The sequence below is a fragment of the Zeus faber genome (assembly GCF_960531495.2).
Source record: "Zeus faber genome assembly, chromosome: 7".
NCBI lineage: Eukaryota > Metazoa > Chordata > Actinopteri > Zeiformes > Zeidae > Zeus > Zeus faber.
This window is the reverse complement of record NC_137203.1, coordinates 9,014,212-9,038,213: the sequence shown is the minus strand read 5'-3', so window position 1 is coordinate 9,038,213 and position 24,002 is coordinate 9,014,212. Positions and strand designations below refer to the sequence as shown.

General features: G+C 44.6%; 3 protein-coding genes across 3 annotated transcripts; 1 reads left to right on the top strand and 2 right to left on the bottom strand.

Moving 5' to 3' along the window:
* Nucleotides 1-2,961: 2,961 nt before the first annotated feature.
* Nucleotides 2,962-11,067, top strand: areg (amphiregulin; the record flags this gene model as incomplete). The annotated part of the gene is made up of 6 exons (XM_080004166.1): nucleotides 2,962-2,971; nucleotides 3,522-3,695; nucleotides 4,250-4,502; nucleotides 5,098-5,259; nucleotides 8,442-8,552; nucleotides 10,949-11,067. 5 exons carry the CDS (start codon nucleotides 2,962-2,964, stop codon nucleotides 8,533-8,535), a joined length of 693 nt encoding a protein of 230 aa, XP_079860292.1. The 3' UTR covers nucleotides 8,536-8,552; nucleotides 10,949-11,067.
* A 5,003-nt stretch (nucleotides 11,068-16,070) lies between these two features.
* LOC307233154 (granzyme A-like) lies at nucleotides 16,071-18,678 on the bottom strand. The gene is made up of 5 exons (XM_080004374.1): nucleotides 18,586-18,678; nucleotides 17,998-18,151; nucleotides 17,545-17,677; nucleotides 17,167-17,442; nucleotides 16,071-16,402 (listed from the first exon to the last, which is right to left on the bottom strand). Exons 1-5 carry the CDS (start codon nucleotides 18,647-18,649, stop codon nucleotides 16,235-16,237), a joined length of 795 nt encoding a protein of 264 aa, XP_079860500.1. The 5' UTR covers nucleotides 18,650-18,678; the 3' UTR covers nucleotides 16,071-16,234.
* A 786-nt stretch (nucleotides 18,679-19,464) lies between these two features.
* Nucleotides 19,465-24,002, bottom strand: LOC307232951 (uncharacterized protein). Its single transcript, XM_080004165.1, has 5 exons — nucleotides 23,886-24,002; nucleotides 22,811-23,179; nucleotides 22,001-22,309; nucleotides 21,270-21,368; nucleotides 19,465-21,022 (listed from the first exon to the last, which is right to left on the bottom strand). Exons 1-5 carry the CDS (start codon nucleotides 23,929-23,931, stop codon nucleotides 20,970-20,972), a joined length of 876 nt encoding a protein of 291 aa, XP_079860291.1. The 5' UTR covers nucleotides 23,932-24,002; the 3' UTR covers nucleotides 19,465-20,969.

The following is a 24,002-nucleotide window of genomic DNA, read 5'->3' as shown; positions in this document are numbered from 1 at the left end:
ACATTTGAAAGCTTTGGAAAATTCCTATGCCCTTGCCTATTATTGGATGTAAAACCTGTTTTTGGTAAACCGTGCGGGCCTCCATCGACGTAGGTATGAACTGAACATGTTTTGTAGGACTCATGCGATTGTATGTGAGTCTGTGTAATGAATGGATAAATAAATGAGAGATAACGATGGGGTTTCCTTGCCGACGTTACCATATCCTCCGACACAGATACTTGATAACTTTATGAGGCGGCCAGATGGATCGATAGCCTCCCCCCCTTCGCGAAAGAACACCTAGAATGGATTTGTGAATTAATAAAAGCCCCCGGCTCCCACTGCCATCCCTCACTGTATATGCACGTTGGGTCGGCCGTGTTTACACTGGGCTGCTCTGGTGATCACCTCGCTCCAGCGTCCTGTCAGAGTTTCCACAGCGCGGCACCGGTGCCATTCCGCTCCCTCCAAACATTTTTATTTCGGGACTCTATAAACAGCACGTGGCGGGGGCCAGGAATGCCGCGGAGATTGGCGGCATTCCGTGCTCGGTCTTCCCAGCGGGGATTTCGCGGCGGGCGCGGACGTCGGGTTGACCTCTCCTGGTAGACACAACAAAATGGCTACCAGTGGCAGCCAGAGCGCCACGCCCTCTGCGCAGGTGACTGTAGACGCTGTCATACTATTGGCGGCGTGGGCCACGCCCCGGCCTCCCCTCCCAAGTTACAGTCCATAGATATTAAAACACAGTCACACAGATCAAAACACATCACATAGCTATCGATGTACGTTCTGCCTATAACAATTTAACAATAACAATATTTATATCAAGGGGAATAAAAGAAAAGAGTGAAATGAATTCTCACAGCACAGCTTTTAAATCTATATCCAAATCCCTTTATATATATATATATATATATATATATATATATATATAGAGAGAGAGAGAGAGAGAGAGAGAGAGAGAGAGAGATATTTATATATATATATTTAAATGATATATTATTTTTTATTATATTATATATCATATCATATCATATGTTTATATTTCTACAAGTACTATATATAATTATATAATTCCGATCTAAAATATTACGATTTACAGAGTATACAGTATATGTTACAGGAAGTATTATTACAACACATTCAAACAACATTTTACTGACACGGTTCAATACTTCAATATTCAATTATAACTACTCACGACTGATAATTACTGTCAATGATTATATCAATGATTATGACGGTTAGTCATACTCTGTTATGAAATACTTTCTTTAGAGCCATTACTTTGGCCTGTATGTTTGTCTGTGTGTGTGTGTGTGTGTGTGTGTGTGTGTGTGTGTGTGTGTGTGTGTGTGTGTGTGTGTGTGTGTGTGTGTGTATGTGTGTGTGTGTCTGTGTCTGTGTGTGTGTGCAACTTCCAACCAATTGTTCCTATTACATACTGAAAGTAGATATTGTTTATATATTAAGTTAAAATGTTCACGTTAAAAGTATATTTCTCCAAATTCTGTACCAATTTGTGTGTGTACTTGAAGTGTATTTGGTGATACTTCTTACTTATATTTATGTACTAATTTCAAGCTTTAAGTCATTAATATGCGGTAAGTGTAGTGAAAGCACACCTATAAAAAGTTGTAATATTATGTAAATATTGAAACATTAACCTAACTAGGATACTTGTGTGTTATTTGTCTTGTCAGAGATAACCAAAATACATAAATATATTGAAGAACAGCTTAGGTATCAAATACAATTTATATTAAATGCAAATGCAAAATAAATTATATGTATATATATAGTTATTATATATATAGTTTCAAGTATAATTGAACACACATATAGTCAAAGTTTTTTTTTCCCCACGCAGGATTATCTCATTTGTGTTGCTGAATAGTTCCGGAAGCAATAGCAGTTAAAAAGCTAAAATCGTAGAGTGCGTTTTATCGGGATGGGGTGGCGAATACATCACAGTGTTTACGCACGGATGTGTGTGTATCAGACCTTCACACAGACAAAGAACATGAGATGCAAAATGCATCGCCTGAGGCAGCTTCATCACAATCCTCCAACACACACATACACATACACACACACACACACACACACACAGACACACACGCACGCACGCACACACACACACACACACACACACACACACACACGCACGTACACGCCCACACACACGCAGGTGCAAACGCACGCGCCCGCACACACACACACACACACACACACACACACACAGACAAGCACGCATGCACACGCACGCACACACACACACAGACAAGCACACACTACCACTTTGTTCTGAAAATGCACACACTTACACACATATTCACACCTACACACAACACACACGCGCACATGCACCCGCCCACACACCCCCCCCCCCACACACACCCCCCCCCCACACACACACACACCCCCCCCCGGAATCTCAGAAGGCAGGCTTAAGCCGTTGCCTATAAAAGCTGCACCCACTCCAGTGATGGTAGATAAAGCAACACCGGACTCACACACACACACACACACACGCACACACACGCACACACACGCACACACACTTCCACACTCACACACAGCAGCAAACACAGATTTAGAAGAACTCTACAAAACACTCTCCCAGGATATGAACACTCTCATCCTCGCCTGTCTTGTATATCTTGGTAAGTATGGATGGACATGTGCATTTTCAAACTGTGTGTGTGTGTGTGTGTGTGTGTTTGTGTGTGTGTGTGTGTGTGTGTGCGTGTGTGTGTGTGCGTGCGCGTGTGTGTCAGAGATTGTGAAACAGGAATTTTGGAGGAAGAGTTGTGTAAACTGCCAGGAAGACAAAAGACGTCTCACTACATGTCAGAACTCGTCAGACGAGTAATGCATTGAGGTGGCTGCAGTCCAGAGCTGCAACACCTGTGACCGGACGCTGAGGTTCTGGCTCTGATTGGAGCCGAGAACATCCAATTTTAGGCAAGCTCCATGACCACATGTGAGCGGGTGCTGGGCGAAATCGACAAAATCAAATAACACAATATTTTTTGACGAATGCCTCGATAATGCCACCATCATTTGGTTTTGACCACTTTTCACAATGGTTAATATTTTACCAGCGCTTTTGTAAGATATTTAGGAAGTTCCATTGAGAACAGCTGGAAAAGTCTGTGGAGTTCAGAAAATGACTGTGACGCAGCCATAAAGTTGGTTGATGATTGCCGAAATCCCACTATCTAGTCTCATATCACAAAATCCATATATATATATATATTTTTGCATTCTCTGTTGACTCCAGCTTAATCATGGATATCGATTTATGATAGTTGAACATGGTTTTCAAGAAGCAAACTCTGGGTGTATTGGGGGTATTGACTTGCACTGGTTTGCAGCGAGTCAAATTTTTCAGGTCCTGCTCTTTCTCCGTATTTCAAGATACATGAGTCAACTCCGACCGAACACAAGGATTCTGTGGAGTTTCCCATATTAATATTAATGGTGACGCTGAAGGTCGTTATCACACCGACTTTCGTTTATTTTGTGTGTAGTGTGTAGCGCTCTGGGTGGCCTGGGATCCGAGGTCACGTTCTCCAGCGGACTGAGTCCTGTGACCGGAGGTGCGGCCTCCGGAGAGGGGCTCCCGATTTTCCTGGAGGAGGATGAGGAGCTGGAGACCAGCGAGGACCTCCCGGGCGGAGCGGAAGCAGGTCCCCCATCGCACGGTACGAGACCTCAACGGGCTCTCTTTTAAACTCGCAGCCATATTTAATTTATACCTCTACTATGACTCCTCTACTACTGTTACCTACTGGGGCTCGTGCTGGTTGGGGCCGAGGCCCCTGGGCTGCGACCGCTTGCAGGTTTTTTTCTGTTTAATAAGTAGAAGACGAGAGTAGACTTTGGAATCATCAGTCTTTATTGTAACCTGAATAGGCAAAGTTCAAATTTTATCCAAATTTCTTTTTTCAGCGAGTAAGTAACTAATAAAGTGTGTAAGCATGTAAGTAGGTCAGTAAATTGGTATTTAAGTCCTAAGTAAAGATTTAAAAAGTACTTTTTAAAACGCACTGTTGCCAAACAAAGTGCTTCAAAGTGCCAGAAAATAAAAACACAACGGGAAATAAATTGAAATATAATAAAAACATAAAAGGAATTAGTAGAGGGTGCTTCTTCCGCCATGATTGCTCCACAACAGCCCCACTGAGATTGTCCGCAACCGAGCCTGTGACGCCGCCTCGCGCCCAAATCTCACCCCCTCCGCCTCCTGCCTCCGCAGCGCGCAAGATCGCCGGCGATGAGAGGAGGAAGAGGAACAACAAGGGCAAGGGGAAGGGCCGGCACAGGAGCAAGGCCACCACGGCCTCCAACCCCGGGCACTCCTCCTCCTCCGGCCCCGGGCACTACTCCTACGCCAGCGCCTCCACGCCGGGGCGGACTGCCGCCGAGGACCCCTGCACCACCAGCCACCGGGGATTCTGCATCCACGGCATGTGCAAGTACATGGAGGACCTGCAGGAGCCCGTGTGTGTGTGAGTGGAGCGCCCGGCTTTTTTTTTTTTAACACGGCGGTGAAATCAGAGTCAGAATCGGATTCCGGAATCTGAATCAAATCATAATCAAGAGTCAGAATCGGAATCAGAATCGGACTCGGGACTCGGAATCTATATTGGTATCGGAATTGGGAGTCAAATCGTAATCGAATGAGGGTTTGGAAAGTCTCTCCTCCAGGTGGGACCATGAGTTGCTTGAGCTTCTTTAAAGAAACACAAAGCCTTTTAAAAAGATGCAAATGACTTTCATTTGAATGTGCCGCTCCTCTTTAACGTCCAGAATGGGAATTTATCTGAAAACAAATAGCCAAATATGCAAAAACTGGCAAATAAAAAAATCCCAAAATAGGCAAAAATATACAGTCAAAATAAATCACCAGAAACCACGTCTAATAGGCTCCTGCATAGTGTAGTTCCAAATGCACCGCTCATTGACTTCCAGATTCCCTCAATCGTCCTCGCTTGCACGAGTCCCCCACACAAACGGTTTTACTACAGAAAACTGCCGTTAAATCGCTTATTCCCTCCTTCCCTGCTCCACCCCCTCCCCTCCTCCCCTTCCCTCCCTCTCCAGCTGCATGAAGGGCTTCGGCGGCGAGCGCTGCGGGATCCAGACGCTGGAGGTGCGGAACAAGGAGAAGAGCGAGGCCGAGGTGGTGCAGACGGTGCTGGTGGTCATCGCCGTGGTGCTGTCGGTCATCAGCTGCAGCGCCATCCTGCTCATGACGTGCGCTCAGTGAGTGGGCAACACACACACACACACACACACAACGCAGGCGCGCACGCGCACATACACCCACACATCACAGTTCATGCTGAACTTTTCCTGGACGGCATTTATCAGTGGCGGTCACGATGGGTGTGTTCCATCTGGCTGCTTGTAGAACAATGATCCAGAACAACGATACTCAACCTTTTTCCCACATCAAGGACCCTACATTTGATGCAGTTTAGTCTCTGACCCAATTTGATTAGATTTAGGTCTCTTGGGAGCCCAACGCGAGCAATCTTTATTGACAGATATGATTTGGTGGCCATACTATAGGTATGGAGACAACAGTCAAACTGGGAACAAAACAGTCATTATTGTCCATTCTCTACTTGTTGCATGGTCTTGTAAACGAAATAACGGTGTTTTACCAGTTACCGGATCATTTTGCTGGAACCTTTTAAAAAGACCCCGCGTCGAGAACCACTGAGCTACAATATTCAGACTTGACCCGAGGAATACTGGCTCCAACGTATCGTCCCGTATCCCACTCCGGGAGGCGGCAGCGAGGCGCGCCCTGGTCCCGGCGTCTCACTCTTTAACAAGCGCTTCGCTCCGCTCATTTTGCGCGATCCGCAGCTCGTCGCCTCTTTGCTTTGCCCACACCCCGACGGATCCCGACCCGACGCACATTAAAACCCAGACATCCTGCACTCAAACGCCTCCTGGCACCCTGACACATTGACACATCACAAAGCAAGCAACACGCCCGAACACACCCCTGGGCACAGGTATTGCTCACCGCCTTTACCACCCGAACCGACCCGGCTCCACGTCTGAGGAGCTTATCACCTCTTTTGTTTGCCCGCGTAAATTCCCCTCAAAACGGGCGCTTCGGCGACATCCGCTTCCGGCGGATATTCCGGATAATCCCACCAATCACTTTTTTTTTAACGTCTCATAATTGGAGCGGCGTTTGGCCGTGACTCACGGACGTCAACGAATGAAATGCTTTTTCTGTGACTCCGACGTGGTCATTTAGGACAAATTTGCTCACGCTCGTAATTCTTAACCGCCTTCCATTATTTGGAATGGAGTTTTTTTTCCTTTTTTGGGCAATGGCTTAACCCCGTATTGACTCAACTCTTATCAGGGTGATACCGCATCGTGGCGTCCGTGCGAACATGGAGCGGGGTCAATAGAAATGAGGCGAGCGTGACAGATGGCAACAGAGCAACGGCTTTGCGGGAACAGGGATTGTAGTGGAGGACGGCGGCAGAAGATTAATGACGTAGGAGATGTAATCATTTGTTCACTTCCTCAGCTCTCCCCTAAATGATACACGTTGTGAACACAAAGTTATATATGCTTTATATCTATGTATCTGCCTATAATAACCGTCTGTGTGGTTTAAAATGACAGAAAGTGTCAAAAAACGCTCCATCATTAGTGGAGTTGAGTAAATATGTGATAGAAAATATATATCTATCGCAACATGTGAAATAAACAAATAAATAAATAAATTGCACCAATGTGAAGTAAAAAAAAATATATAAATAAAAAAAAAAATTAAAATTATAACATGCTACACAACGTAAACCGCAAAAGCCCCCCATCAACCGCAAATAACGTTTAACTTACTCAAACTCTTGCGAACGTTTTGCAGCGAGGCGATTGCGTGCCGGCCGCTTGCAAATACACTGCGTACCTCTATGTGACATTCTTCACGGGGAGGTTTGCAGGAGTTTCTCGGAAACATTTAGTCGTGGAAACGCTTTCCCCCGACCCGCTATTCTGGGGCTTTATTGTCAGGTTGCGCGTATAGCTCACAAAGGGCAACGTCCCAGGGCACGACGTCACAAATGTGTTTGTGAGGCGGTTCAACGTGGAGAAGATGATGTCGTCTGTGCTCAGCGGACGGTGTCTCTCAAACAAGTGAACTAACTATATACAGGAATGCACTTCATAGTATGTCACATATTGTCGATATTTACCTGTATTTAAAACAAAGGATAATGCTTAATTGACTGCAAATGCCACAAATATCGCACACCCTTCTCTAAGGTGCCCCCCCTTATTTATGGAAACAGCCGTTATCATGGAGAAATATGACTTACAATACTGTTATGGTGGCTGAAGTACAGTATGTTGGCTTTACCTTAACGTCTAGGCAATGCGCGGTAAAATCTTGGATGTGTACATGATCCACTAGTGGCATTTTCTGGAGTTGCTTCTTTTACCAATTGAGAAATCAGCATTGCTGCAGAACATCGTGAACACAACAATGCGTTCAATATATTTTTTCATTGAAATCTTCCATGCTTATTTTACCTCCACAAAATGGATCCAGATGGTGTACCAAAGACATCAGCTTTTGATGGGAAGCATCACGTTTGAATGATGCTGGGATTGCCACAACATTAGGCATTCAACATTAACAAATGCTGAAGCAATGATATGCATATATATATGTATTCTTGATTCATTTTGGACTAAACTCCAACACCACCACGCTGCTGCTTTTTCAGTTCAGCAAACACAGACTCACAATCATCATATGAAACGCATCTTAATTTGCTGGGAAAGGAGAACCCTGGCAGATGAATGTGTTCCGGGGAATGCTCTGCTGTTAACCATGTGTCTGTTACACAGAGCTCGTCTGAGGTGTGGGTTATATTAAATGTCTTCTACATGAGGCGCGAGTCCTTGAACATTGTAGTTGGAGTTAGTTGGCTCTTTCAGTGGTTCGCTAAACGGAAGCGCCTGTTGTCGTGAATCTCCAATCCTGTCTTTCAATTTGATGGCGGCCATTTTGTGTATTTGGACCAAAATTGTAGGAGGATTTAAAAAAAACAAAAACGCTTTGGAATAAATTCAAAATGGTGGGAAAATCACAATGCAAATGGGCGGCGAATGAGATATCGCCATTGAAAGTTACACAATTGCCATAGCGCCACCTGTTGACTAAAGTACACCATATTTTTTTACAGTGCTTTAGGTTCCTATTCTGCACATATCTACCAAAGTGGATGATGACAGCACAATGCGTTGATGAGTTATGAGCCAATTTTATAACGGGCCAATTTTGGTGAACATTGGACCATATCTTAGACTTCTGTGGATCTGTGGATTTTGTATATTTGTATCAATGAATAACAAGTAAATATTCAGCTTATTTTAGCTTATCTGTCGTGTTTGTCTCTTTTTAGTTACAGGACACACAAGAACTTTCTGGCAGCGTATCTGGGAACTGGGGGCGAGCAGGAGAAACTGCAGAAACCCATCAGTGACGTCATGGTTTGAGCGTCGGCGGCAGCGAGGTACAGTAGGAGCAGCTCAACTCAACACATCACATTGCTCGTTATCATTATTAATATTATTATGTAGTTATCATATTGGTTCATAACCTCTGATCGGTCTTCAGACAGCGAATGGGGCAAATCCATGCATAAACAAGACAAAATGTATTCCACGAGCAGTGTAGTTAAAAAATAACACGTTAAGTCACTAAAAAAAAACCCCATCATGTTGTTTAATCTACTGTTTGTGCAAATAAGTCTCAAGTATGATTTAAGGGTGGAACAAAATCATGAATTAGACTCAACTTTATAATATACCCTAAAATATGGGATTTTTTAAAACCAAAATAAAGTCACGGATAACCACTTGAAGTTGCCCATTTTACAAAACCCGCTGTATTGCAATAGCGCTTCATACCTAACCAGTGGCTTAATACTCCTATTCAATTGGTTAACATGACATGAGTGCAGTTTTAGGCATTCCCTGTTGATTTGTTATCGTTCATTTAGGGAGGGATAATGATGAGTATTAAGTATACAATAAACTGGAGCTCTTCGAAGGCTTCAGCGGTGCATTATGCTGTTGCTAAACAGCTTGAATAAAGGTGTTTCTGGCCCCCGCGTCACGGTGGTGCCGAGCCGGAAAACAGCGGGATTACAGTGAGAGCGGAACGCGTAGGCCTGTAATTGTTATTGGGAGGACCAGGGTGCAGCTCACCACAAGGCAGGTTAGAAACGGGATTATCCAGGGTGGCGCTGCAAAGCCCCGGCTGCACCGCGACAGACGGAGCGCGGCGAAAGAGCACGTGCCGCCTCATTCACCCCTTGGGGCCGATCCCCGTGTCTTTCCCTGGGGCCCCACCCCTGGCTGGGGAGCGCCCCCGACGTGTGGCCCTTCGGACCGGAGCCACGAGGGGTAGAGGGCTGAAATCTTTTTACATAACCTATACGTGACACTCCGGCGACGAGGCATTCCGTTCCGGACAGACGTTTCGGCAATGCCGGCGCCCGCTGCGCCGTTACCGGCTGTGATCGTTGCGCTCCGTTTGGTTTTCTGCTGGAGCCTTTTGTCGAGCTTCAAACGCGGGGCAAGGAAATGACTCTGCTGTCGCTCACAGACTGTGACATACCGACGTCGTGAATAACGATTTTTCTCAAATGCGTGTTGCAACGATCGTGTTCCTTTGCATGTGCATTAAACTAAGATATTCCGACAGAGTTTTAAAAATGAAGATATGGGTGTCTTTCCCTGCACCGGCAGCCATGTGCCGTGTCAACCTGCCTCGGCTTGCAAAGCCTTCTGGTAAATTTTCTTCTGCCCCTCCGTTTGGAGCCTGCAACCGAGACGCCGCGATTCGAGGGCTGCTGGCGAGGGCCAGACGACGGCTACCCCTCGATCCCCGAAAGAAAGGGGACGCCCCACCCTACACGGGAGCGCGTGAGATGGAGGGGTTGGGGCAAAGCGGTGGGGCCAAGGGAGGGGTTGGGATTGGGCCTCTCTATCCGAAAAAACACATCATGCGCGAATAAACATACACCCCTGTCCGTGCTGCCCTAATGCACATTCCCTCATCTCAAGCTAAACAATGAGGACTCCAGGAACCCAGGCCTCAGTAGCACATTGGTTTCCATCATTTTTTTTACAGTTGAAAGCGCTTTATTATCGAGAAACGTACCACTCTTGTAGTGAACGCAGGTCAACGGGGCAAAGTCCAAAGCCGTAAAGGCGTTAAAGCTCACAAAAAAAGTCAGACGGTTTTTATGATTTTATGGTTAAACGAGAAAAAGGTGTCACTAACCGCGCATTTTATCACTGGTTTGCACATCCGCAAATCAGCTCTTTTGATTATATCCGCGAGACTAGAAACAGGAAGTTGCGTCGCCTCCTGCTGGCGACCTCTTACGTTCTGAATGTACTGGAACTGAATGAAACGTGGTATGACCGTTGGTCAAAACATGGTCAAAATAGACACCGAGACAGTGAGAGTGGCGGGAGTATCACTTGGGTTTCCAGTTATCGACCGAGGAGGCGTACTGTCTCTTTGAGGCTTAAAGGTTTGCGTTTAAGCGCAGCGAGAGGCTGCAGCAGAGTGGTTTCTCGGGAGTAAAGCGAGAAATAAAAAGTCATTCACGGGCTACAACCAAATGTAATTCAACGACATTTGTGGCATATTTGTCGGGGGAGTTACTCCAGTGCTTTTCGGAATATAGAAAATGAAGATAATGAACGTGTCCTCACGCTTATAATGGGTTTAAAACATGGATGTGATTGAAAATCTTGCAGTAAGATATTTCCACCTCAGCGGAGATTTCCAACTCGAGTGTGATTCTACTTCTGTATTGTGTTGTGAATATTTTTGTCTATATTTGTTTTGGCAAATCCTGACATGCTGATTTCTTTGTCTTCTTTCCCCCAGGGAGCTGCGGGCAGGGCGACACGTAGAGCAGAGCGACAGGGCGGGGCGCCACCGCCGTCCAACACACTAGACGCTGTAGGGGAGCACCGCTCACAACTTTAATAGAAAACGTAATTTATTTGAGGTTTCGTTATTTATTTTGCTAAAGTGTTTGTATACAACTTTTTTCTTTTTTTTTCGGGGCGGGGGGCGGGGGTTGGGTGGTGGGGGGGCAGGGGGATGCTGCGCGTCCGGCCCGTTCATGTGTCCCACGGTTTGGATTGTTTTATTTATTGCACTACTGTTGTTAAAGGTCAAAAGAAACCTTCCACATCTCACCCTGGAAAAAAAAAAGGAATGGAATTTGATCTCCAATAAAGTATGTCAGTGTTAAGATAAAGTGTGTGTGTGTGTGTGTGTGTGTGTGTGTGTGTGTGTGTGTGTGTGCGTGTGTGTGTGTGTGTGTGCGTGTGTGTGTGTGTGTGTGCGTGTGTCCATGTTTGGGATCGCACGTTTACATTCCCTTCCCGCTCCGTCCTCCGTTCCTCGCACAAACACAAGAGGCTTTTTGGCCAAACACAGACGTTGCAGAGTGGGAGACGGTCGGGTGGGGTTGGGGGGTGGGGGTAGGGGGTGGTGACATCATGGAGGTGCGTTGGGGGCGGGGGCTTGTGACATAATGGAATTCACCGCATTCACCGACCGGAAAGCGTTTGATCGATGGGATTCCTTGAGTAGTTATTTCAAGGCGTCATCCCCTGGGACGCCAACCCAACAAGGGACTGAGTTAGAACGTTTCAAATACAAAACCCACAGACGCAAAACAAACGAGTCTGGTGATCCGAACAAAGCCAGCATCGAATCAAAATATAACATTTATCAGAATATCAGAAGAAAAAATAAAAAAATCAAATTAAAATGAAAAATAATGGTCGCCAAATATACATAAATAGCCCAAAAAAACCCAGAATTAGTCAAATATATAAAAATATACAGAATATTGCTGAATTCTAAGTTACTACAGTTTCTAACAGTTTTACAGAACTTAAAAACTAAAACGATGACAAGACTGGATTTCAAACGAGTAAAAGCAGTGAACTCGTAAAAATTGTTGGTTTGATTGACTCTTCGTTCCTTTGTGGACGACGGAAACCCTTGAAATGATTTATTTCCCTCAAAAACCCCTCAAACATTGCAAGTCGACGTTCAGGGGTCTTGAGACCCTTGAGACTTGCTCCAGGTTCCATGACACAGGGGTCGGGATTTTTTTGAGGACTTTGAGGAAACGTTCCCTCCGACGTCCTCTCTCCGTTCCTCCACCTTGTCAACATGAACACGCCGGGAGGAAAAAAAAAGCTTTCGGTCGCGATAGCAAACAAAGCCGTGTTTGAGCGGACGAAGGACAAAGAGGAAGGAGGAAGAATTCAAAGAAGAAAGAATTCAAGGAAAAAAGGATGAAGGTGTGGTCGGTGGCAGTTATTCCGAGAATGCCCCCCCGCCCACCACCCCCATCGCCGCCGTCCTAACAACCACCTTTACAACAATACACACACACACACATACATACACGCACACACACGCACGCACACACACGCATACACACACACACACACACACACATACACGCACACACACACACACATACAAATACACACATACACAAATACGCACACACACGCGCGCGCACACACACACACACATGCGTGCACACACACACACACACACACACACACACACACACACACACACATACACGCACACACACACACATACATACATACATACATACATACATACATGCATACACACACACACATTCACACACACACATACATACACACACACACACACACATACAAATACACACATACACAAATACGCACACACACACGCGCGCACACACACACACACACATGCGTGCACACACACACACACACACACACACACACACACACACACACACACACACACACCGGAAAGAAAACCTGAAAGAAAACCTGAAAGAAAACCTGAACGAAAACCTGAAAGAAACCCTGCAGGTAATTAGAGAGTTGAGCAGAGAGACAGGAATGGACACAGGAGCAGCGTGACCACAGCTGGGTCATGTGCAGATAAGGAGCTGTGCTACATGTGAGGGACGGCGTGGGAACAGAAACGCTGTGTTTCTGTCCTTCACCCACTACCACCCCGGCGTGGAGCGCTGATCCGAAACAAAACAGCACGGCGGCTTCCCCGAGGAGTCCTGACGAAAGTCACAAACTGTACAGGGAAAATATACGGTATATACCGTATATATATATCGTATTTATACTGTATATATACAGTATATATACAATGTATACAGTATATACTGTCTATATATAGTATATACACTATATATACACACGGTATATACACTATATATACGGTATATATATCGTATGTATACCGTATATATACAGTATATATACAATGTATACAGTATATACTGCCTATTTATAGTATATACACTATATATACACCCGGTATATACCGTATATATATACTGTTTATATACAGTTTATACACTGTATATATACAATATATATACAATATATATATTGTATATATATTGTATATATACTGTATATTTTTGTTATTGCGCAGCCTACTATATTTTAAACATCACAACAGCAATGTTGACGTTGATAATGAAGCGTTTCCGTGATATTTCGGACTAGATTTGTTCTCCTCGATTTCAGTGGAGGATTGAAATGTGTTATTGTTATTGATGAAATAAAAAAGTTATTTTAACAACGAGAACCAGCGGGCGGCTCATCTATTCCAGAGGTTTTGGGTGAATCAGACAATGGGGTGAATCAGAGTCCCACAGGATGTTCCCAAACACCGGCGGGGTTTCCGTGAGGACGAGCGGGAGCCGCCTGCGATAGTGGGTAAATAATTCAGTAAGCGTTCAGTCGTGCATGAAATTGGAATTATGGTGTTAATACAATCTCATCACGGGGCGTAACCATGGCGTGAGAAACACAACAAGTGTTTCTGCCTTGCCTCTGTTGATATCGTATCTCCATAGAAATCTCCTCTCTGATTGCTCTCAGGCACTTAGCGCGAACGCCTCCCTCACTTCTATATTAACTGGGAAATGTTGATTCATCCTGACCTTAAAGGGAATGTTGCTGTTATATGTAGTACATATAAAGTACATAGTACAGTACATGCTCTGGGGTGAAGGCCGCATTTCCACACAACGTAACTTTTAAAGGAATTTGCAGTTGTTTGGGACTTTTATTATTATTATTATGATTATGATTATTATTATTATTATTATTATTATTATTACACATGTTTTCTCTTTAAATCACTGGCTCTGGTGACAAAAGCATGAATTATCGTGCGGAGAAACTGTTAGAAAGATGTTATGGAGACAGCTGATTTCAAAACAACCAATTTTTTTGTGCAAATGGTCAATAAACCAGCAATCAAACCTGTCAGATGTTTCAGCACTGTCTTTTTAAACACCTCCATAAACATTGTTGTTTACAATGCCCCATAAATGCCACCGCAATAGCACCCGCACACACTACGAGGGGAAAGGTGAGCGCTACACTGGTAATGGAACGTGCCTTTCACTTCCCATCCCACCTCATGTGGGCGTGGTGCTAGCGGTTTCAATGGCGCTCAAGTGGGCGCACACACGCACACGCGCACGCACACACACACGCACACACACTTGGTACCTGTATCGGTGTTTGTGTGACCATGGAAACAGAGTCAACACAGCGGCAGGTGGTTGGTCAGTCTCGATGATAATTCACTTTTTGCTTAATAAAACAGGCGTGGCTGAGCCTTTCACCGGGGCGTGTCAATCTCTAGCCTTTTGACCCTTTTGCTCTTTCGAATGAATTCTTTATTTCCGAAAGTATGGAAATAGGTTTCAATTTCCATTCAGAAAACAACGACAGGCAGATATTTGTCTTGGGCCCATGAGACACATCAGACATTTTAAATCATAAAAGAGACATTTTATTTTGCATTGATACGGCGGCGGCTTAAAAAATAAACTATAGCGTTAAAGTTCAAGTGTTTTAAGTGCTTGTATATTTATTGCACATTCATCCATTGCACCAAAATTTAGCATTAGAGTTCAGCAGCTTACACACACACACACACACACACACACACACACACACACAACAAACATACCTCATCTCCAGCGGCACAGCGGTTTGATTGACGGTGGAACCTGGAGAATTCATACCTGTTCAACTGACAGTTTGGTAACCTGCACCAAACGCTATTTCCTATTCTCTGTGTCGTAGTTTATTTTTCTGTTTAGGGAAGGTGTTTCCCAAGAAAGAGCGCTCTCTTTCTCTCCGTGCGCTAATCGTATTTGAATGCTTTTCACATGTCAAACAGCACAAACAGGAGTTCTCTCTTTTCAGGATCACAATCCATTATTTAAAGTTAAATATATACTGTAAATGTAACCAGGGTTCATTCATGAGAGATGGTCATTTAAATATTTTGAGCGTGCATTTTAACATTATTTGCTTCAAGCTGTGTCCAATTAATTTGTATAGCCATTCATGACATCATCAGTCATAGTCTCAAAGGGCTTTATGGACCCAACCTTTTGTAAATATATCATTTTACTTTACAGCTTTTTATTTGTATACTATTTGCATGCCTCTTATTTTTAATGCTATTTTTATAACTTCTTTGTTTTATTATTATTATTATTATTATTATCATTATTATTATCATTATTATTATTATTATTTTAGAATGTGATGACTGGCTCTATGCAAAAGAATTTCGTAGCCTGCAGAAAGTGCTTCCTTGTTGTTTTGTTGTGCATGTGACAACACAAATCCTTCAACCTTGAGCCCTAAGGAATGAAGACACCTGGAGAAGGGGCCTGAATCTAACCCCAACCCCTTGCCAGGCGTGCCATCCCACAGAAACACATTTTATGGGACGTAATCACATTGATCACAAAATGTTGATGCCATTGTTAATTGCTATGTTATTTTATTTAAAATAAACATTTATTTGGAATTACAATTGAAAAACAATAAAGCAACAAAAACTCATCACCAAAGCATAAAGCACTGCCCGCAGCTACTGTCTCTCAAGACTGCCACCTAGCGGTGCACATCGACGTTTATCATTACACTTTATGTGATAAAGGATTGGGACGTGTGAGCAATTCAGGATCAAGGGATCATACTGTATGTAGATATATATACTTCACTTTTTATTCACACAGCGCAGGGAAAGGCAGCAGGAAGCGGTCCACGTCAGAGTCCCAAATGGGAGCTACACATTCTAGAAAACCCCCAGTTGAGCCTTTTTCATGGTGTTCTTCACCCACTCAATTTGTTTCGCAGAGAGAAAGGCGTACACCCCGGGTTTGTCGATCAAACCGCACTTCTTGCCGAAAGAGGTGACTCCCACCAACGCGCCCTTGCACAGCAGCGGCCCTCCCGAGTCGCCCTGTCGAGGAGGAAAAGACCGTTATGGGAAAAAAAAGGTGAAAAGTACTTTTTCCAAAGGACAAATTGTCGAAAAAAATCGCACCTATCTACATCTCCAGAGAACTGCATTTGCATCTACATCTAGAAAGAAACGTGGTTGTTTCATCCTGCTCACCGGGTATGTTTAAAGGATAGGATAATTACTTATTTTAGAGCTATTATAACTGATTAAAATGTCCCCCCCCCCCGCATAATTTATAACAGTTCATAGTAACAACGCTTCGCTGTTGAGAAACGTGCCGCTCTGCTGCAGCCTTGAAACAAAAAAACACATCTCCTTTTCCAAACTGAGAAGTCACATTATAGTCACATGGTATTGAATTAACAGTCATTTATTCAAGTGAGTAAATTACATTTTATTAAGAACTACTTTCTGCAGTTGCCGTCGGCTGCAGCAGGTTGCCAGTAGGAAGCCACGCAGCTTCCTTTTTTGACGTCTCTTACTGAAGATTTGCGCCGATGTAGCCGAAAAGTATCTGATTTGTGGATGCGCAAAAGAGACAATAAAACCCAGAAAGAATGCACAGTTTGCAACCACATCCCTGGGTTTAACATACATCCACCGTCTGACTGTTTTATGAGCTCGTCTTATCACAGTGAGGAGGTGGGGCGTGGTTAGGTTTCTAAGAGGAAAGCGTTGGGCGGGTTGTGCTATGAACTGTTATATATGATGGGAACCGACATTTTGGGAATGTTTTCCCAGAAAATAATGAGCTTAGTGACCTTGCAGGAGTCAGCCGTGATTCCTTTCACTGATCCGGCACAGATCATGCTGCGAGTGATGGCCGGGTCGGAGTCGTAGTACGCGGGCGAGTTGCATTTCTTCCTGTCAATGACGGTCACATTGACAGACATCAGAACGTCTGACAGTTTTTTGGCATTGTTTTTGGTGCACCCCCAGCCGGCCACCAGACAGCTCGCTCCTGCCCGAGGGTCCATGGGGCTTTTCGGTACGGGCAGACATTTCACCGCCTTGGTCTCCTTCGCCGCCTTATCAAGCTGGAAAAGGACAAATCACCAGCCATCAATACCGAAACCCCCGGTGCGCGTGTCTCCTTTATAGCTCGAGACTCGCACGGCACGAGTGACAAAGGATCTGACCTTGAGCAACATGAGGTCGTTGGCTTTCTCTTTGTCGTCATAACAGGGATGAGGATAAGAGGCCTTGACCTTCAGGACCTGCCTGGAATCTTTCTCGCTGCTCGAGATGGAGTGCACCCCAAGCAGCACCTTCCTAGGAGAGGAGTTACACCAGATTTTACAATTTAAACCACATATGTTATCCAGGCTCGATGGTTTGCTGCTTTTGTAAAGGTGCGTCAGGGATGTATGAAAGGGACATACTGCAAGAGCAGTGTGTGGCACATCTTTAACTTTATCTTATTAGGTAGGCAAGGAAAACGTGGTTGACTTTATTAGTCTATTACATGGAGGGTTTGCACTTTCCTCTACATTCATATCACCGTCTTCCCCACAGCCAATTGTCAACATGAAAGAAATTGTGCAAGCTCAGTATTTAATGTTTGAAGTACTGGTAGTCATTTGGGATCCTACTTGGGTTTAGTGCAATGGGCGGCAGTCAGGACCCATTTTGAATTGATCAGTGTCCCTCCACAAAACTTTGTTCCATTTTCATTCTCCAGTAAAGCCATGTGGGGCAAAGAATGAGGCTTCACCTCCATCCCACCAATGATCTCAGCGCAGAAACCTGCGGACAAAGACAGCACGAGCAACATTTAAACCGATCAATCGATCAATCAATCAATCAATCAATCAATCAACCAATCAATCAACCAATCAATCATTTATTTATATAGAACTGATCAGATATGCATAATAAATACTGATCAGATATGCATAATATATGCTGATTAGATATGCATAATATATGCTGATTAGATATGCATAATATATACTGATCAGATATGCATAATATATGCTGATTAGATATGCATAATATATGCTGATTAGATATGCATATACTGTATATTTTTTGCGGAACACAAAAAGCCCTGCGATACGGACAATTTAGACAATAAAGTACCGCTTAAGGGGTAAAATGGCATTGGTTTCTTCGTTGTACCCATCGTACGTCATTTTATTCTCCAAGAGTGTATATAATATACGGTAAAATACACTTACATGACTGGACACAGAGAAGGAGCAAGCAAGATGCTTTAAGAAGCGCTATCCAAGGACAGACCATGGCTCTTCGTCTCTGTCTCTTGTGGAAGGATAAAGGCGTTGGTGAAAGACACTTCAATGCACACACTGGTCTTTATATGGTGACTGCAAAGGATGTGGTCTGACCGCAGTGACTCAGCAATTCTTTAGAACATTTTAACCATAATAAGAGAGTCATAGGCGTAAATTTGCTTAAAATAAAGAAATATATATATATATATATATATATATATATACAGTATGAATTTCAACCCCACGTCGCCTTTAAGTTTCATGTACATGGATCGATGAGGGTAATTTTTCGTTTTTCAAATCGATCGGCGCAGCATTGCACTTCCAGCTCAACAAAGTCATAGCGTTTACCACGGAAACACCAGTAATATATGATGTGAGTGGGTGACAAATGTTCAGATTTTTGGAGCCAGCGCCACTCATTTTATGTGTTGTTTTTCACATCTAGACATTTAGCCATTTGGCATTTAGCAAAATATGATTGAGGCAAAATAAGAATTTTTCTAATTGCATACATGTATTACTTTAACTGTTTCATGTGAATTTGAGTATCGCGTCGGCGTGACACATTTTTAATTGCAAAATATAATGATCTTAAAAAATCATGTGCAGTGACCATGTGTTCATAACTAGAGACCCCGCGTGGGGTCACAACCCCAAAATTGACAATATCAGGTTCAAGAAATGAAGAGAGAGTGTCACACTAGAGCAGGTAGGATGTAACAGTCTATCATCAAACTACAAATTAAAAAAAAGAAAAGAAATACAACGGCTTCAAGTAAATCTCAATAATGGTTTATTACATTTTCCAGTATGAAAGGGCATTGTATATTGTATATAATCACCACAGTTGGTTTAAAAACTTCTAATGTAGAATAATAAATAATTGAATATAAAGAAGAATTCCATGTTTTACCTGGAATGCAGTGCCACCTTTTATAGACGCTGACTCACTATGGTCAATAAATAGGTCTTGTATGGACAGTAGAGGTTTGCCAGCATGCAACCCATACAATTTCTGTAAAATATATATATATATTGTCCACATTTTAACACTGTGCTTTTGAGTTACCCATTTTAATGTTATTCCTAAAATGCTGAAGTTAAACGGCCAAATTAAAGTTACTTTAGGAGCTTTCCGGTCGCCCCTCTTCAGCCTGGCCGAGCCGAACGCAGCAGCCGAGGCGACCGAGAGCTCCGCAGCGTCGGGTGAAGTGCAAAATACTTCCAAATACTTTTTTTGTCAGGACTAAAAAAAAAAAACCCCAGAAAGAGATTTGAGTGCGTGCACATTATTGTCTGTTGAGGTCTGACCTCTGACCTACTGCTTATTCCTGGTACGACATGGCCGTCTTGACACTTAACTCAACCTGGACTCGCAGACTCATTCCGAGACTGACAATCCAGTGCTCACATCTGTGCGACGGCAAAAACCGCAGGAATCGAAATTGGAAGTCTTTGCTGGAACAAATGAGAAAACAGGTTTTTTTTAGCAGCTATCCTAGAAACCCTATATTAAGATAAGACACACTCAACGGATCAACACTCAGGACTCTCCAGGCTACAATACACTGTCTCCATGTCTTATGTTTGGAGCGGAAAGCCACTGAGCACTTTTACTCAAGTAAACTTTTACAACTTTTTCCTTGTACTAAACTGTGGTCTTAAAGTTACAAAGTCCTTGTTTTTATTCTTGTGCTTTTAATTTTATGCATTTACTTTTCTGAGCATCGGTCGCCGTAGCTGTACATTATTTTTCGAATGTCCTTCACGATGTAAAATGCATCGAGACGCCCGTGACGATGCACGACAGCATAAAGAACATTATTACTTCATATTGTTTCTTAGTTGAGTGCTAATGGTATTCATACTTCTATGGCATTTATACTTCTGTCGCTGCACGTCTGTCTCGTTTGTATCCGAGACGTCATGGCGCCTTATGGGAAGGGCTCAGGAAGGGCTTCCAGCACGCCTCCGTGTGTCAACAGAAGTCAAGGAATCAAGGCCTTGATTCAAATCTGAGGTGCTTGAAACGGCCCCAGTGACGGGAAGGGACTCTTCGATGAAAATGCCACATTTATCCTGCTATGCCATGATATCCCAAGGCAGCATCGGCCCATCCCTTGTTTATATCGCTGTAAGATTATACACCTATTCGTTCGTGCGAGACAGGTAGTGAACTGAGATTAGGATTATACTAGAACACCATCCGAGACTGATTATACCAAGTGCGCTCCACCCTTTTTCCATAGGAGCGTCGTAGGAGAGTCGCCTGAGCATTTGCCCTCTTCTGTCATTCGAGGCTTCCTCGGGTCCTGTCCTGGATCAGATCACACCGCCACGTCCTCCAAACAGAGTTCGGCTTCCGGCTCCACGGGAGTGCCTGGAGTCACGGGGCACAGATGACGAGTTTCATTTCTTATTCTGCGGCTGAAGGATTTTTTTTTTTTTTCTTACTTACTTCCTCTTCACAGATGACTGATTACGCATTCAACAGACATGCACAAAAAAACATTCGTCCTCACCCTTTTTTTTTTTTTTTTTTTTAAGATCTCCCTCTCTTTCTCTCTCTCTCTCGCTCTCTCTCTCTCAGCGAGTCCATTTTCTAACACAGGGGCGCGGAGACTTACGCCTTCTTAGGATGCGGTAGAGGACCCACAGCGGAGGAATCAGAGAGAGAACTTTGAGCAACTTCAGGAGGATGAGAATGACATTTTCCTGAGCAGCGGCTGGAGGAAAACAAAAAAAAAAGGGAAGGCAGATTACACACACACACACACACACACACACACACACACACACACACACACACACACACACACACACACACACACACACACACACACACACACACACACATAGATAGATAATTTAAAGAACAAATTGCCAAGGAGTTTGCAGTCAGCCTCATTGCTTTAAATTGCAGAAGTAGAGGACGGTACCGATACACAAGATTTGAATTTCCCCTTGTGCAAATCGACCATGACATAGTGGAGGGAATGCAAATGTTGGTGATAAATGCCGGTCCTCCTTCCCTCACCCACTCCAAGTGGGCTTAAAACTGTGCCGCTCCAGTAAGGCTCCCATGCGACAACCACACCCTCGGTCGGATGCGGAGCATTACCGATGGGTGGGCTGGACTGCGGCAAGCGAAGCAGCCATGGGGAGGTTTTAAAAATAAATTCCAAGGATAAGCAAAGCTCCCTGACCCATAGACGTGGCAATTTTTAACGTGATCAGCACGGACGTAAACACGACCTTACATATTTGGAGCGACGAAACATGCCTGAGAAAACTGCTGCAACCCGCTGTGATTGTGTCACGGCGCAATTACGGTACAATACATGAATTGTCACCCTACCTGTCCTGACTGTCAGAGCTGTCGGGTCACTTTGAAGAGTGATATTGACCCCGGTGCCACGGCCAGGCCTGGTGACGGCCGCCGCGACGCGTATGACGTACATTTTGTGCGCCGTCAGGTTGGAGATAACGATGGCCATGGAGGTGCGGTTGCCGGCGTAAGGGTACAGGAACGCTTCGCAAGTGCTGCCGCACACCGTCACGTTGTAACGGTGAGGTGTCGTCTGCATGAAGGCGGACACGCCCCAGCTCAGGGTCACGTCGTTCGTCCCCAGAGACTTCACCTTCACTTGCTGTGGGGACGTTGGACCTGCGGGTCCAAAACCAAAACAAACAAAAAAAAAAAAAAAAAACTGCAAATCATCGCGGAGATAGAACGTGTGAATAACACTGAAACGGCATTGTGCAAACTCCGGTCACAGCTGAAAGCCAAATGTTCCTGCATGTAAATAATCACTTCATCACCAACACCTTTGTGTGTTTTCCAGTGTGAGTGTAGGGGATCTGTATCTTTCGGTTACAAATCCTGAGGCAAAAAAAATAAAAATAAAAATCAGAGAGCGAATTTAACCTTGGGAGGAGCTTAAATACAGTGTATGTCAACATTGTTTAAAAAGAAGGGGGCATCATCAATGTCTGCCTGTAAGAAAGCTGACACTTATTGGGAAGACAATCTGTTGAAAACTGCATTCATTATAATGCATATTTGCCTCAGCAATTTTGAAGAGAAATTTCCTGTAACAACGTTGATTTGATTGGTTTTGTCCACACTCTTCAGCAGCACAGAAGTAGAGTTTTAACAGACACTCACCCTGACAGACAAAACTATGGTGCTCTCCGCAGTGACGAGCCAGCATGTTCTTGTTTTTCACCAGCACCGCCTCTAGACTCGCGCAGAGGCCTTCGTAATTCTCCCTGTACCAGCGGTCGTAGCTCAGCCGCTCCCCGTTCACCCACGTCCAGCCGCCGAGGACGCTCCGGCGCTGCATGCCGAGCCAAAAACTGGCCCTCTCCAGGGGGATGGAGCTCCGGAGGCGGTGGTACTGCTCCTCGGAGCTCAGCACAGCCAAGTCCACATAGTGGCTCTGGCAAAACCGCCGAGCCTCGTCCCAGGGTAAGGCCCTCCTGACCAGGGAGTACCGTGATGCCGGCTGGCCAACCGTAAGAGAGACGCACACCACTGAGTCAGGGGACACACAAAAAAAAGGTCAAAACAAGGGAAGGGTTGATACGATTCCACTTCATTTTTTTTTTTGAGAAAAGACAGATGCAGCGACCTAACACGTGACGTGTGTTAATCACTCTCCGTGCGGCAGGTGCCGTCGTCCTCGGAACGCTCCCTTTCCTGAAAAACGTTCCCATCGACTCCTTTCTCATGAAAACCCGTTGTGGCGGGCATAGGGGGGTGCGGTCCAGCCGCCGCTGCAGACGAGCGGTGCAGGCTCCCGTCCCCGGGGGCCGCACGGCTGTCCGCCGCAGCGAGGATGGGCTGTGCTTGCGGGACGTGCTGCGCTGGGCGAGACGAGAAAAGCCGCCGGACACGACGCGACGCGACACGTCACGTCACGGCGGGAGCGCAACTTAAGCACGTGGGGGCACGGGTTGTTTGCACTTTGGCCTGCGAGCACATGACTTGTCCTTTTGGCCCACGAACAACCTTTTGTTCAAAACAAAAAAAGACTGAGAACCAACCGGTTTGGCCTGCCCGTCCCCGGCGCTGTGCCAGAACAGACATCTAACGTTGGTTATGGCTAATCGTCTGCATGACATAGTATTATATGGTACATTACTATTGTCTCGCTCACTGCAAGTATAAATAAAAATAATGCGCAATCAATGCAAGATCATAGCAAAAGTTATTTAAAGAGACATTTGCTGTTTGTTACCCAGGTTCGCCAGCTGCTGCAGAATCTGTGAGTCACAGGCAAGCATGGAAACCTTGTTTGGATCCGCTTCGGTGAAGCAACCTTCATTCCTTTTGGAAAGGTCCGAAATCTGCTGAC